Below are 17821 nucleotides of genomic sequence, written 5' to 3' on the forward strand. Positions count from 1 at the left end.
ATGGATGTCTCATCAGACCACCATGGAATAAGTGATCAGCCACACTCTTATTTACTAAGTCAAGGCTGAAATAGAAGTATTGCAACAACAAATTTTCTGGGACACCATGCGTTGAACATTGTAAGAGTTGCCTTTTGAACCTCAGTCATGCCTCATGTAATGGCTCCCCTCCTATGATCTTAAAATTCTGAATTTGGTAACAAAGTTCAACCATCTTTGAGGGTGGAAAGAACCTCTCAAAGAATTCATAAGTAAGCTTTTCATATGAAGTAATTGAATCATTTGGCAACTCTGCCAACCACTTTGTAGCCTCTCCCGTTAAAGAGAACAAGAATAACCTCAACGTAATGAATTCTTGAGAGATATTTTTTAAAACAAAAAGTCCACATACCTCCTTGAAATTCCTAAGGTGTTCATGGGGATCTTCGTGAGCCAAATCCCAAATATTTCTTTCATATGGAGCAATTGTATCATAGTTCGTGTGATATAAAACACAACTCTCTCAGTTGTATGAGGGATTCAGATTGCTTCGTGGTCTGAACAACATTAATGTGCATGTCATTCAAATCACCCACATTGTCATTCTGAGCATAGTGACTATCATTTTCACTTCCATGGTCACTCATCTTGTCAACCTACAAATTCGCCAACAACAAAACCAAACAATAACTCTATTACATTTAAGGGAAAAGGGTCAAAAATACCCCTCAATTTTGGTTTATTGTTTGACTATGCCCTCGCCGTTAAAATGAAGTTATTTTTACCCCTCCCGTTACTGATTTCACCAAATTTACCCCTCAATTGGATGGAAAATCCAAATCAATTAAAATTATCCAATTTCAATTAAATAACCCAATTTTTTCTCTTTTTAATCCGAACCCGACCCATTTATACCAAATTAAAACCCCAAATCAAGCTCCGGCAATCCCCATTCATTTTCTCCGTTTTCCGGCGAAACACCGCCAAAAGGACCTCCAAACGACCACCTGAAACCACCACTCAAAACCCCCAAAAACCAGAAACGACATCAAGCAGAAAATTTAAGTAAAACATGCTAGAAAATTCCATTTTTCTTTTTCTCTATCAATGTTTGCAAATGATACATCGCATTAGCTAATTAATTCCTACAAGTTGAATGACCATTGAGTTATTCAAAAAAAAAGGTATCTATCTTTCACTTTGTATGTACTTTTTTAGTTCCAATATATATAAATAGATTATTTTTTAAAAAATTAACAGATTGTCAGAGTTAAGTAAACAATAGTTGTACTTGTACTATGAGGGGGAGAAAAAGAAGCATAGTGGAAGCTTTTGATGTGAATTAGTTTGTGGGGGAAAAGGGGTAAAAGAGTGTAATCAACAGCAGGGGAGGGGAGTGACTGAGTATGCTCTACCTCAGCCTTGATTCTTGTTTGATTGTGTTGTTGGTTTGATCTGTTAGCGATGCTTCAGTTGTTTTTCGATGGGGTTTTGGTCGGGGTTTTGTTGGTTGGTTGTTTGGAGGTCGGAGAACTAGTGGTCTGGTGGTCATTTGCTGGTTATTTTAGCTTGGGTGATGGAGGTCTGGGTTCTGGTGGGCTGAAGTGTGGTTTTACCACTGGATTTTGGCGTGGAGAGGGTGGTGTTTGAGAGCTGTTTCAGGTCGATTTCAGGGTTGTTTGAATGATTCCGACGGTGGGTGGTTTGCTTAATGTTGTTCCAGCTTGGAACTGGCCGAAAATGGAGAAGAAAGATCTTGTTGTCGTCACTGGAAAGTAGAGGAACATAGGTTTGTTGTTAATGTTTTCTGTTTGATGTCGTTTCTGGTTTTTGGGGGTTTTGAGTGGTGGTTTCATGTGGTCGTTTGGAGGTTCTTTTGGTGGTGTTTCGCCGGAAAACAGAGAAAATGAATGGGGATTGCCGGAGCTTGATTTGGGGTTTTAATTTGGTATAAATGGGTCGGGTTCGGATTAAAAAGAGAAAAAATTGGGTTATTTAATTGAAATTGGGTAATTTTAATTGATTTGGGTTTTCCATCCAATTGAGGAGTAAATTTGGTGAAATTAGTAATGGGAGGGGTAAAAATAACTTCATTTTAACGGCGAGGGCATAGTCAAACAATAAACCAAAGTTGAGGGGTATTTTTGACCCTTTTCCCTACATTTAAACCAAATATAAATCTAACTTCTCAATTAGAATTCTCAACTACCACTCCCCAGCAGCGACACCATTTTTGATAACGCTCAAATCACCCTCCAAAACCAATTAAAAGAGTTAGCGATCATTGTCAGCAAAAAAACCCAATAAAGAGTCGGGGTCGAATCCCACATGGAATGGTGTATCGCAAAGGATTCCTCATCAAGAAATATGGATTTTAAATCAGCTCATTTGTAATATTAAGAACAATTGAGTGGATGGAACAACCAACTTAGAACCCGTTTGGATTGACTTAACAAAAGTAGCTTTTAAGTCAAAAATAAAAAGTCAAACTGAAATGACTTTTAAGTCAAAAAATATAAGTATGGAGAGACCTACTTTTGTTTTTAACTTATTTTAAGTTATTTTTTACCTTGCAAAATATTTCCTAACTTATTTTAAGTTTTTTTTTTTATATTTGTCAAACACTTTCAGAAGTCAAAAACTGACTTAAAAGTAAGTTTGACCAATTTTTAAGTCAATCCAAACACCCTCTTAATAGAAATCTTTGGTTATCAATTATTGAAATTAAGCTAGATATTAAATGAAATTAAGAGTTAATAAGTAATCTAGGGGTGCAAGGATTGGAAGTCAATCTCACATAAGGGTAATTGTATTCCTTTATAGTGATGAACATTCATGAATAGGATAAGTCATCTTCATTAACGCTAATCATCTTTCGATCTCAAAGCATCTATGCATAAAATCTCCTTTCGGTCTCATATATATGCCAGTCCAAAACAACCTGATACGTTACTCTATCCTCTCTTTCAAGAATAGGGCAAATAGATCTGACCCATAACCTCTCTTTCAAGCAAGCCATAGACATCAAACTTAAATATCTAGTATTGAACTAATTACTCACTCCAATTAATATATTTCGAGCATTAACCGGAGATCGGAAGTAGAAATCAAGTTTGCAACCTTAGCCCATTAGTTAACCCTATGTTAATTAGACCAAATTTATGTATGAACAACATAAAATCAAAGCATAGCACAATACCCACTATATTAAATCAACACCCAACCCCATTAGAGCACCCCTAGATCTTGGATTTTAGCCAACCATGACAAAAGGTAAAGAAAATATACCTTTCATCAAATCAATCATGGGTGACATGAAATCAAGTAAATGGCTGACATGAAATCAAGTAATAAAAAGCAAAATCACTTTGGATTCAACTTTAAATTGTCAAATTCAAGTACAAAGTTGTAAAACCCCAAAAGCTAGAGGAATGTTCTTCAAAGGTAAAGTGTTCTCTCTGTTGAGACTCAATCTCCTCTAAACTCTATTATTTGGTATAATTATACTTTCCTAAAATTTTGCCCAAAAATCCAATTATTGATTGATTCAGCGACATTAGTCGGGCTCGTCGAATTGGCTCGGTGGACTGCCCTTTGCTCCTCAGCTCGTCTTGTAATGCTCTAGGTTTCAGGTGTTTGAACCTCAGTTCGCAAGCTCAATTGAGTCAACCTTTCACATTTGGCGAATCATTGAATACAACCTTAGTTTGCCGTTCGATCTTTAAATCTTTTCCTTGCATATTGTAAATTTGGGCCATGATTGTCAAGTCCGCCGTTTTCACTAGGCGCATCGCCTTTTCTATTGGAGTTCGCAGACCTTCCTTGGTAGCAGCAAGTACCTTGCACTGTCAAATTGGGCGAGGTTATGCTTAGTAGGTGATTCACCCTTCATGCTAGGCGATCAACAATGTTTACTTTTCACTTTTTTTTGCATTTTTGGCTATTCTTTTAAACATCAGTCTTTGCCTTGATCAATTGTCTTCATAGCTGCAAATCATCAATATTCTATTAGAAAATGATAAAATAGGCATTGAGGACACTAAATATTGAGCTAATGGACCTTAAATTAGTGCAAATCTACCACTCATCAGAACCCTAGATTAATTTTTTTATTGATTTAAAAGTAGATGTAGGGTGTGAGGATGAACACGTCCAACACTATGATTGCCTTACATACCTGGAAGAACAAAGTTATTTGGCGAAATCGACGAAGCTCGAAGAACGCTCGAAACCCTAGCTTTTATATAGTTATAGTTGCATATTGTATGAATTAAAAAATAAAAAATCAAATATATTAGTTAGCACATTATTTTTTTAAGTCTGATTTTATTAGAATAATATTAAAATAAATGAAGTTGTATACTAAAACATTAAGTTTATATGATCATATAAATAGTAATGATGTATTATTCTAACAAATTTTTTAAAAAATTAACAAGTGAATAATAAATTTTATAAATTATTTTTATTTTAAAATATAATGACATTTCAAATTATCTACGCAACACGCGCGTACAAATATTGTACAAATAGTGGTATAAAAATTAAAAGTTGAAGTAGTTAAAAACCCTTCATTTAATGTTTTTTCGTTACATTTTGACCAAAAAAAATTGCAACAATCATTTTTCAGTTTTTTCCTATTTAAAATAGTTATATTAAAAATTTTAATTATATTTATAGAGTATTATTTTAAGAATGCAAGTAAGTTTACCTCTCCTAGTACTTATCATTTTTTAATTTAAAATAATTTTCTAACTCCAATGACAATAAAGTTTTTTTTCTGTATTTTTGAAATTAAATGAAAATATTTCTTTTTAGAAAAATGTATACTATTTGTTCATTCATTCATTGTTCAATAACTTTCAATATATTTCTGTTTATATAAGTTTCAACCATATGATATCATTTACATAATATGATTTTCATTATCCTAAATTTGAATAAATCTTATTCTTTTATATTTCTAAAGTGCAAAGTTTACTTATATTATGTTTTTGTATATTATTACTATTATATTATTTGTTATTTTTAATTGTTATGTTACCACATGACATTTTAATAATTTGCTATTTGACTAAGTGTTCTTTTACTAACTTTTTTACTATATAATATTAGATGAATCTATTTTTTTAATCTTGAAAGTTAACTTTTTCACTTACTTTCTAAAAAGTTAAATCTCCTAATAACCAACTCGTCTGTCACATATATTTTTTTAATAAAGTAGAAAAAGAAATAATAAATTCTAATATTCTTTGGGTAATTTATTTTATTATAATTTAAAATCTATTTTCAATTCAAATTGAAATAAGTTTTATTCTTTATAATTTTAATTGTTGAAGCGACATATAATTCCTTATTATTAATAGTTAAATTGATTATAAATCATTTTTGACAATTAAATTATATCCTTATATTTTTGTCGCTATTACCTTCAAAGCATTGATCATGGTCATTCTTGTAAAACTCAACATTATAAAGTCTGGAAGTCATAAAAAAAATCGAAGTTAATATTCGACCAACAAGTCTGAAATTTTTATTGTTATATACTCATTAAAAATCTTGATAAAGACGAATAAATGTAATTCAACAACGATGAGAGGGAGTTACTCGGATGGTAAGCACACTTCCAAGCCGAAGGTTGCGAGTTCGAGTCACCAAGGGAGCAAAAGGGGTGGGAGTTCCTAGGGAGGATAAAAAAAAATGTAATTCAACAAAAAAAAATTCAAACAATTATTTTATAAAGAAACTTATATTGGATTAGGATTCTACTATTATGTTTTTTTTGGTTGTAAAATGGATGTCCACAATAATATATTTTATGTCGTAAGATAAATACACACACATAATATATTATGTGTTGTAAGATAAACACACACACAATATATTATATGTTATAAGATAAATATACACACAATATGTTAAGTGTTGTAAGATATAAATATATGCATAATATGTTAAGTATTGTATACTAGCTAACCATATGACATACTTGGTGCACAATGTACATACATGACAAATAGATATTCATGTGTGCCGAAGTATATAAAGCTCTTCTTGTAACAAGGTGAGAAGAAAGAACAAGTGAAATTAAAATACTACACGTACTATTTTCTCATTCATCTTTCTTGTCATTTAAGCATTAAAACTTATTTTATAACACGTTATCAGTACGAAGCTCTAGATTCTATCTCAGGTATAATGAGTACATGCCTTATATATTTTAGTTCTTATTTATCTATTTAATTTCCAGTTAGTTAACTTGATCATCTTTATTTTACATAGTGTAAATTTTATAATTGACATATATAAGACTAAATATTATAGTTATGACATTATTCTTTATGTTTCAAGTTTTAACGTAAAACAATTACGGGCAATAGCATTTATTAAATAAAAAAAATTAAAAAATTGGAATATAAAAATTAACAGACAAATTAATAATAGTAAAGATAATTAATAATAGACATAAAATAAGGAGAACCACAACAAAAAGAATATTTATTTTCCTTGTTTAGCTCAAAACAATTACTCGCATTTTCTCTCACTTGTTAATTGTCTATCAAAATAGATTTCATTTTTATCAATAGTCGCCTCTTTCTCTATCAGGACTAAAATTAGTAATCGTCACTGACTTCTCTCACGATATTCTTTGTTTCATATTCGTTTTCGTTTTATACTGTGATGGAAGATTTTTTTTATTAATATTAATAAAGCATGGTGGTAGATGAAATTGTTTAACAATATACCAATTTCATACCATTGTTCTACATAAATCTATACCAATTTTATACTAAAAGTAAACACTGGTTCATACCATAAAATAAGAATACTAATTTCAAAATAATTGTAACTAATAATTGTGTTTTGTTATATAAATAGTATACGAAGTGCATATAAGTTTTTTTGCCAATATTTATATCAATTTCATACCAAAAGTAAAATTTTGTTCATACCAAAAAAATATCAATTTCAAAACAATTGTAACTAGTAATTGTGTTTTGTTATATAAATAGTATACTAAATGCATACACGTTTTTTGTCAATATCTATACCATTTTCATACACACTGGTTCATACAAGATTCATACCAAAAAAAGATCTTTGTAATTTTTTATTTTTTTTACTTACAAAATCTGAATCGGAGTCTGAATACTCAAACAACGAGGGTTCCAACATTTTTTTCTTTCCTTTTTTGCCCCTTACGATTTGGAGGAGGGAATATTTTCTTTGATTCTTGTTTCTTCTCCTTCGCCCCAAAAGCTAGCGCTCAACATCCCAGAGGAAAGACCCAAAAGTTACTACCTCCAAAAAGCTGCCTCAACCACCAAAACTGATCTTAATAAGTTCATCTTAAGAGTGAATGGCGAGTTAATATATCAAATGGTCACTCAACTTTGAATAGTTCACTTAAAAAGTCACTCAACTTTGAGTTGTTCACTTAGAAAGTCGCTCAACTTTGTTTTATAACTCAAAAGTCACTCAACTATTGATGTTTCACTTAGAAAGTCACCAACTATTTATATTTCACTTAGAAATTTACTCAATCAATTTAATTATTTTTTTCATTAAATTTTGTAAAAATACTTTATCTTACATTTGTAGAAGCCTTGTACTTTTATTTTGGATTAGACATTCAACTACTGACTGGTGTCAGGTCTTGGGATGGTTCCTATATTATTTTCTTTTGATTATTCTTTCTTTGCTTGATATAAATTTTTTGCTTCTTGTTGGCTTCCGCTTGGTAGCTTGTTGCTTATGGCTTCGGGCTAATGGTTAGACTTACCTACTAGTGGGTTGTACTAGGTGCCATCGTGACCTGAGAAATCGGGTCGTGACAAATTACGTCTTGTAATTTGATCTTGTATCTATGAAAATCAGACAAAAAATAAGTTTGAGGTCTTTATTCTACGGGCCCAAATTATGGCCCGTAGTTAAATTAATGACCCGTAGTTGGATTTGTGAAAATCATGCCAAGAATTTAGTTTTTTAAATTCGATTGTACGAGCCCCATTTATGGTCCATACTTCAATTTACTATCCATAAATGAGACTCGTTAAAATTAGGCTCTGAAAACTCTATCGTCATAACATTTTACTCCAAATTCAGATTGATGCAAACTTGGCGGAGTTGAAAAAACGACTTATATACCTTTAATTTGATAGTGCATGAGCCACCTAATTTGTTATATTCTAAAAGATTTGATTGTTTGAAGTTAACTCTTGCATGAATTAATGTGAAAAACTTAGCCGGTAGGAACAGTTGAACTCGACTTAGTGCTAGAGGTCCCTTATGAACCTAAACCACAAGTATGGTTTTTCTTGTGTTTTTTATTTATAGTGTTAATAATATCATGCTTCTTATATTTATAATAATGTCTTTTGAGTTTGATCAGCCTACGATGCCTACTAAGTACCCTATGTTTTGATATTCATATTACACTTCTGCACTTTTTTGATGCAATGCTTATAGTATGAGTCATCCTTGTTGATCTTCACTCGTTCGAGATGCTTCTATTGTCCAGACTGTGGTGAGCTCTTGCCATCCGGAGGCTTGCTTCTTTTCCTTCAGTATATTTTGTCTATATTTTGTATTTTGTATTTTGTAGACAATCATGTTTTGTATAACTCTAATCTTGTACTTTAGATGCTTTTGTACTAGTGACATCATGTCTGGAATTGGTTCCTAAGTTTATATTTCATCTTTCTCGGTCTCTTTTAGACCCATTCTATATATTTTAAAGGGAAAATGGTAAGAAATTCCCTTCAACTATGCGAAAGGAACAAAAATGTCTTCCGTTTGTAGTTTGGTCCAAAAATGACCTCGTCGTCAATACTTTGGTCCAAATATGCCCTTGTTGTTATTCAATGGGTCAAAAATGTTCATTTTCCAAATAAATATATTATTTATTTCTTTTAACACATTCTTTTTCTAATAAAATATTTTTAAATTAGCAAATGTTTATCTTACTTCAATTTAGAATAAAACTGAAAATATTTCTTATTTTAAGATAATTATTTTTTATCGTTATATAAATATAAATTAATGATGGATATACTATGATCTTATATATATGACATATATCATTTATCGGAAGGGTACATGAAGTTAATCTATTTTAACTGATAAAATGAAATTAAGAAGAAACAACTCTTTCCTACATTTTTATTTGTTAAAATAAAGTGGTTTAAAAGAAAAAAAATAAGAAATATTCTTTAATAATATTTTCACTAGGAAGAAGATATGTTTATAAAGAAAAAAATATATATTTATTCAGAAATGAACATTTTTTATCCATTTAGTAACTATAGGGGCATTTATGAACAAAAGTATTGACTGCAAGGGTATTTTTGAAACCAAAATATTGACGACAAGGGCATTTTTGAGTCAAACTATAAACGAAGGACATTTTTGTTCATTTCACATAGTTTAAGGGCATTTTGACCATTTTCCCTATTTTAGGCTTAAGTCATATGTGGCCCTTAAAGTTGTTCGCATATTTCACATAGACACCTCAATTTAGCTATGTACCTATTGAACACTTTATATGTTCAAAAGTGATTCCTATTAGACACAAAATGCTGACATGACAAAAAAAGTGTAGTTCACTCTCCTAAAACGCGTGAAAACAATTAGAAATAATATCTTTTTCTTTTTCTTTCCAACTTATATAGCTAAATTATTAAATAATAATAATTAATATAAAAAAAGAAAAAAAGAAAAAAAAGGAAGGAACGTCTTTCTCATCTTCCTCTGCAACTATTCCATGTCTCTTTACACCCCCCCCCCCCCCCCCCCNNNNCCCCCCCCCCCCCTCCACCTCTCCCTCACCCTCTTTAATTTGTCTACTGCTTTTTCGTTTTTATTTTATTTTATTTTATGTAGATCAGATTAAAGTCTCAAATATTTTGGTGAAGCTCTATTGTTTCCGATGAAAATAATATTCCGGCGAAGCTTCATTATTTCTGCTGAAAATAATATTCCGGCGAAACTCCTTTGTTTAAGATTGAAATAGTTTTCCAGCGAAGCAATTGATTATTTTTTTCGAAAAACGTCTATTATTTTCTTATTATTGTGATAAATGTTCACTAAAGGAAAGAAAATGAAGAGAATTGATGGAATGTTTTGATTCTATTAGAACGAAAGATAAATGAGGGGTTAACTTAGATGGACAGCAATGGTGTATTATCGATGTCGGTTTTAGGGGTAGGATTCGATGGAGAAAAAGAAATGGGTGGATGTTATGGTTTATCGGCGTTTGAGGCGCAACGGCCCAATGGAAAGAGAAACAAGGTGCGACGAAGAAGACCGTAGGCAATGATTTACTGATGGTTGAGGGGTTGAGGCACACAGGCGACCCAGTGGAAAGGGGAAAAGAAGAAGAAGAAGGGGGTGGGGGTGGGTTAATTCAAATATAAAATTATATTTTCTTAAAAATTCTTTTGTATTATTTAAATAGATTTTTAAAAAATAAATCCAATTGCCACGTGTCGTTATCTCATTAGTCCATTTGTTATGTATATGCGATTGAGATGCACACATTATTGTTTTTTTATTGATTATCATTTTGTGTTAAATAAGTATAAATTTGTTAAGATTTAAGTGTTCAATAGGTACAAGGCTAAATTAAGGTGTCTAAATGAAATGTACAGACAATTTTAAGGCACTACATATGACTGATCTCCCTATTTTATGTATGATTTTGTATATATTATGCGGGCCCATTTGCAACTTATTGTTGCTTGCGCTTAGTTATCTATAGTCTTTCTTATTGTATGTTTAGTGTTGTCCCTTTCTTTGTCTTGAGTTTTAGCTTGACTACTAGACAATTATAGTAGGTATCATCATGATCCAAATTTAGAAGATAAAACCTAGGTTTATGGCATTTGCGTAATTCCATCATATATAATTTTCACTGTTAAGCATGTTTTATAATATCTACCAAATTATGAATCACAATATTGATAAAATTGTCATGGTATTTCGAGTTGTATAATCACCTACCTTGATTTGCCTCACATCTACATCGTTGAGTAGGGATTTAGTATACCGCTTTGAATGCATTTATATATTCTTGTACTTGATCCGAGCAGGTCAAACTAGCCACACTTCTGACGTAGCTGCTAATCTATCCGCAAATGAACCCCTACTTCCCTTAACCTACATTCTATTACCAGTTTTTTTGTGTCAAGTTCTACCACAAATTATCCGTTTATCCTATTAGTGACTACGCAACAAATTAACAGTCAGGTATAAGATTAAGAGAACAAAACATATATGATGGAATCTGCAATAACAATTGATAACTAGAATATGATTTTCATACTATAGTTGTAACTCTAGAAATAGAACTTTTATTTTCTCACAATCTTATTACACAAGTTAGAATTCAATGTACGAACAAGAAATAAACTAACTACATAGATAAAGAAGTAAATCCTAGAGAACTTAGCCTCTGTTTGTGCTTTGTGCCTCCTTTGCATCCTTCTATTGAAAATCTTTCAAAACTGTCTTCCAAAACGTTTTAAGGACCATCTATAAGGATAGTAAAAGTCCCAAACAAAAAAAAAACAGAGTCTATAACAAGTTGGGTTAATTAAGTTCAATAAAGTTCATTCGTTCCTTATATAATCAATGACATTAGAAATAAAAAAAATTAAAAAATCATTTTGTTAATTTTTAATTAAATAACAGTGTAAATATCTTAGAACTTTCAATTAAACTACTTAAATCTTTATCAATAAGATGTTTGACTGTATTGTAACAAATGACTAACATTTTATTATATTGAAAAAACATTTCTCAAGTTGTACAATAAGACATACGATACTGACTTTTCGTATACAAATCTATAAACATATTAATGAATAATTATATAATAATAACAAAGTTTTAAGAGTTTTCGACTCTAGGAAGCCTAAACATATGTTTTAGTGGTCTCACTCGTGAGCCACCATATTTTTGGTATTGAATGCAACAAAATCAAATGCTTTGAACCCCCAAAAGTGGAGTACCACATAAAAGTCTGAATGGATCTATAACTACCACCGTCAATAACCAAATTCATTACTCATCAAACTACACAATGCAAGTAATGCACCAAAAACATCACTAAACTAGTCAGAAAAGTCTGATTTCACTTCATCATAATCATCCTCATCTGAATTAGCTAAATGGTCAAAGAAAGCATCAAGGTACCAAGAGCATTTGTCCTTCCATGAACACCTGCTAGCATGCGCTCGCCATTTTTGGTCTGAAATCATTTCAGGGGATAGTCCCCATTCCAGCATCTCTTCTTCAGTATGGTGGACTGCTAAGCTATATTCACCACCAAGCCCTAATTGTATAACTCGAAATCCACAATTTCCTAAATTGCTTAGATACTCAAATTGCTCAACTGTCCACTTGAACCATTTCATCAGAAAGACACGACTAGCTAGACCATGAGATATAATCACAAGATTCAAATCGTCATTAGGGTCATGATGGAGCCTGTTCATATCAATGTCCCTCCAAAGAGATTCAAGAAAACCTACATCAAAAAAGTTTTCAACAAACACAATTGAGAAAAATACAACCAAAAGTCCATACACTTTACATTGCAAAATTGCACTCAATTTGGAATATGCTCTTATATCTAACACCAATAAGCAAATTCTTAATCTCTTTATCTTGAAATGGAAGTGCGTTGGAGCAAGTCCTTAAAGTGTATTGAACAAGATGTTGCACTTTGTTTCTGGTAATAACTGAGAGGTCACGTATTTATCACCAGAGTAGAAGGAATCTTTCTAGGTACATACAACTTATGGTAGCGTGTATGATATAAATGTGTAACATGACATAATGATGTTATGTTATTCCATACACCATGAACACTCATATATTCTTCAGCACCATTAAACACATGATACCAATTTAGTACCATTTTGTAAGTTATTGACATTACCACTATTCTTGAGACTTCTAGTTTCTCACGTATAACACAATATGCTTCACAAAAGGTAGAGTTTTATTCTGCAAAAGCAAGTCTAAAACAACTTTATACCATAATGGAATCACAAAAAAATATTATTTAGCATGAAGACTAATTTTCTTACAAGTGAAGACTAATGTTTACAAAGGCATATAAAAGACGTAAGCCATGCTGCTATCGAATTCTTAATTTAGAATGAGCATGAATTCTGAGTATGCATCCTGGTCATAGGCAGGAAGGGCCAGATTATAGATTGAGTTTTACATCTCAGGAAGGCAGGACACATCTCATGAACAACAGCACTCCTGGTTAACAATATCTAGTATCTTGGATGACATTAGCCATCTAATGGAGGCAAATTTTAAGGAATGGGTGTGCTTTCAATCACAAGAAAAAGTTTGAGATAAAATATATACACAACTGTAAGACAAGGACAAGGTTATTTTGGCCATAAATAGAAATGCGAGCAACCATTAACTCCAATGATAATTGTGAATGCCGTACATGATGATGTTTTAGGTCTAAACTTAATGGAATTATTAGGGGGGAAGGGCAAGGGGCCACCTGGTGCACAAAGCATCCCGCGTTTACGCAGGGGAAGGGGAAGGGCTGTACAGATTAATTTGTCTCCATAAGTCATCTCCTCCTTTCATGCTACATAGGTGGTGTCAGCTATAAGTGATGTATTACTTTAGCATCAGAAAACTTGTGATCATGAAAATGGATAGAATTGTGATCATGTTCCCATTATCATGAATATTCAAACATGGCATCTACACTTCAGTTTTTTCCATTATCTAATGTTCTAGAATGTATAATAGAACATTACCCAACAGGTCCATTAGTTGAGTAAGATAGTCGATACTGAATCTTCCTATTTGAACTTGTCAAGATATTGTCAGGAAGTTGACCAAAACTGAGAAACATGTTAAGCAATTAGGAGGTGGTTAGCTGAAAAAAGGCTGGCAACATTTTCTACTAACATAGACATGTCAAAAATAAGTGATCCAAGAATTTGACATTATCATTACTCGTGCATGTTAGAAACAGACCACCCACCTACTTATTTACTTGAAGTAATTTACATGCTTAATGACTTAAACTAATAGTTCGGCAAGAAATCTCAATTCTATCTTAACCCTAGCATGCCAAACACATGCTAACGCAGTCCAAATTGCTTAATTACATCAATTTGTTTATTTTATTTGTTTGAAATGGCAACAACTTGTATTAGATCATAGCTATGAAAGCCACAATTATAGAGAGTATGAGAAAAATCTACTTCTCTATAGCGACTCTTAAACTTGCAATAGAGACTTAATGTCTTCTATATACTCTTGTTTTATACCAAAAATGAAAAAGCAAAATACAACTTAGCTTTATCTTCTGGATTGGGTTGCTTTTTCCTTCAAAACATCTTAGATTCCTTAATGCATGAGCTGTTGGGGGTTACTTTTCATGTCCAACAAACCTAGCATTTCCTCCCACTCACTACTTCTGAATTTGCTGGCTAGGTACAGATTGGATTCAAAACAAAAAGAATTGCACCCAAACATATCGATCTACTTACTGTCTTAGACTATCACAAAGAAAGTTCCACATGATATGCAGTAATTCTTAAATAGAGTCGCTCCAAATTTAAATTTCTCTATCTGATTTGAATCTCAATGAAGCATAGTGACGATAAATCTTAAGCCAAACTTGATCTAATGTGTATTAGAAACCAAAATACAATTTTTTCGTAACTATGAACATGACATCATACAACTACAATAAACAATTGGGGTTATATTTTGTTTTGTGCCCTGACATTGGCATTAGTTAAAGATGATTCCATTAATACCTGGCCTCGTATTGTTAGTTACTTCATTGTTTTTATCTATTTTAAGGGTCTTGTTTGAATATGTAGCAAGTTATCCATGCAAGCACAACTAAATATTTGTAACTCTCTAGAGTAAATCCTTTTGTTTGACAACCTCTCTAAACTAAATCTAATTTGGTAAATAACTTGCCATGAAAAAAATACAGAGATTAGGTAAAAGTACTTTTTACAATGAGTGTATATAAGTTAGACCGACTTCATCTTCTGAACAGAGTGGTGGTTAGACCAACCATGTTGTATGGGGCGGAAGTGTTGGCCAGTTAAGAAATCTCATGTTCACAAGATGAAAGTCACAGAGATGAGAATATTGGGGTGGATGTGTGGACATAATATGAGAGACAAGATTAGGAAAAAAGATATCATGGACAGGTAGGAGGGCCTCCATGCTGGACCACATGAGGGAAGCGAAATTGAGATGATTTGGACATGTAAAGAGAATAAGTGTAGATGCCTAGTGAGGAGGTGTGAGCGATTGGCATTGGCGGACGTCAGGAGTGGTAGAGGTAGGCCGAGAAAGTATTGAGGGAAAGTGATTAGACATGACATGATACAACTTGATTTTACCGAGGACATGACCATAGATAGGAGAGTTTTGAGGTCACGAATTAGGATAGAATGTTAGTTGGTAGTTGAGGGTTCTATCGTTTCTCTGCTAAATAGGCTTGGTGACCTTTCTTCTTATCAGTAGTATTAGAACTTTCATGTAGTTTTGTGTTTTTCGATTTTGACTTTTACTAGTGTTTTTTGTAGTCTGATTTTATCACATTATCTTGCTTTTGTTAGTGTTCTATCCCGTGTTTGTTGAGTAACACTCCCCATTTCGCATTGATTTGTTTGTTGTTGTTATTGCTACCATAGCAGTATCCCTTTTATTCAGATTGCTTGGCAGGCATTATTTTAGTCGGGGTCTATCGGGGCATCCCTATCTCGTAATATAAGGTAAATCGTAAGTTGATAGTGATATATTGGTGGAGAGAAGAATGAAGTAGGTAGAGAGAAAATGATCTTACTGGAAACTCTGTCATAAACATCAGCTGCTGATTCTCCCTCAGGAAATCGATAAAAGAAGCGGCCAAATCTCTCGCGAGTCTCTTTGATGACTTTCATGCGGTCGGCCACTTGAAAATTACCAAAATCTTGTTCTCTAATTCGGCATTCTTCCCTGACGCCAAGAACTCTCCGTCTGGAAAAAGCCCTGCCTATCTCCCGTAGGGTGGAACGTGCTCTCACGTATGGGGAAACGTAGAAGTAGACCTTCCAGTTATCCTCAGAGCCATTATCAGAAACGATGTCAAAAATGCGAGAGCCAGCATCCTTGGCTTGATCAATTCCCTTGGGAGTTAGAGGGATCCTATAATCGGGGGTGACGGTGTACATAGCGTCGTCTTTATTACCTTCGCTCTCGCCGTGACGAACCAAAATTATGCGCTTTGGTAGGCACTTGGGTACGGGTACGGGCACGGGCTTGTGCTGATTTTGACTATGAAATTGGCAACAGTGGCAGTGATGTTGCTGCTGATCAGGAATTTGGGCGCGGCCGTTGTCATCAACGGTACTATTTATCATTATTCTATCGTTTACCTTCCCAAATCAGGTGAGATCATGGGAATTCTGCAGTAAATAGGGTTTTGTCAATGTCGGATCGCTAAACTTCCATTTCTTTCCTTACTGGGAATACAGCTCTTTTTACATTTCAACTTTCACACCTCTGATGCCATCTCATTTTCATTTTCTGCGCTATTATCCTCGTTTTCTTTTCTTTTCTTCCCCACTAAAACACTAAAATATTCCATCTTCCATCCTCCTATTTAACTTATATATATCCAATTTTTTTTAAGGACAAGGATGAAATATATATACTTTTATATTATTAAAAACAAATAAAGTTTATATACCTTCATTATATTTTTAGTGTAAATATATTTTTTTGGTTATATTTTCAGTCTAAATATGTCCCTTTTATTATATTTTGATATAAATCTTTTTGTAATTTTGATGGATGACCACGTGCCCTACATAGTGGGATTTCACTGGGTATGTTGTTGTTGTTGTTGTTGATGGATGACCACGTGACAAGCTTAAAATCAAATTATTCATCCCCAATTTTAAATATCAAATTTTTTTAGTATAGGAATAGTTGTTTTGCTTTGTTTGCTAAATTGGTACATTTTCTTTTCCAAATTCCTTCTATCCATTTCAGACCATTTATGATCCGACCCATTTAGCTAACACTCCATCTGAATTCTTTGCTCTCAAGCACTTCTTAATCTCTTTTTTGACCAAGATCTAGAATTCTTTGCTAACAGAATTCCTGCTTCGCTTCTCTTTGCTTAACATAGACTAGCTTGTTATCTTCTATACTATTTATTAATTTTATGTTCTAAATTCAGTTTTATACAGTTGTGTCTCTATGTAACACCCTGAATATTTCTAATCCAAGAGCCGAACCATTCTTCATATGTGTCTAAGGTCGTATCGGGTGATTCTTATTGTACATAGGTTTAAGGTCAATTCTTTAGTGTAGAATAGATTTGGAGATGAATTAAGGTCATAAAAATCCTCTAGCACAAAGTTGAGTTGAAAGCTTCATTACCGATTTAGTTTCAATATAAGATATTACTTGGATCAACTTCAAACGATCATATCTATTAGAATATGAAGTGTTAGGTAGCCCATAACCTATCATATTAAAGTTTTATGAGCCTTCATTCATATGGCAACAAGTTTGCATTAATTGAGGTTTGGAGTAAAAAGTTATGCCCGTTTTAGTGAAGCCATGTCAGGCTTTTCACATTCGGCATTACGGACGATGGAGTGTTCTACAGACCGTGGAGCCTTCTGTGAAGGCTTGTTATGATTATTTTTAGAAACTTTTTGCACGTGTTCCGGGGTTATTTTGGTACTTTTCCACGCTTTTCAACCTTATTTTAAGTCATTTTTGAGTGTCTTAAAGAAGTATATCATTCAACTAACTAGTTTTCCTCTCATAA

At 32.8% G+C, this 17821-nt stretch overlaps 1 protein-coding gene across 1 annotated transcript; it reads right to left on the bottom strand.

The window, feature by feature from the left end:
* Positions 1 to 11839: 11839 nt before the first annotated feature.
* On the bottom strand, positions 11840 to 16607 carry LOC125866147 (phosphoglycerate mutase-like protein AT74H). Its single transcript, XM_049546452.1, has 2 exons — positions 15842 to 16607; positions 11840 to 12508 (listed from the first exon to the last, which is right to left on the bottom strand). Exons 1-2 carry the CDS (start codon positions 16395 to 16397, stop codon positions 12093 to 12095), a joined length of 972 nt encoding a protein of 323 aa, XP_049402409.1. The 5' UTR covers positions 16398 to 16607; the 3' UTR covers positions 11840 to 12092.
* Between the last annotated feature and the right edge of the window lie 1214 nt (positions 16608 to 17821).

This window comes from Solanum stenotomum, chromosome 5, assembly GCF_019186545.1.
Source record: "Solanum stenotomum isolate F172 chromosome 5, ASM1918654v1, whole genome shotgun sequence".
NCBI lineage: Eukaryota > Viridiplantae > Streptophyta > Magnoliopsida > Solanales > Solanaceae > Solanum > Solanum stenotomum.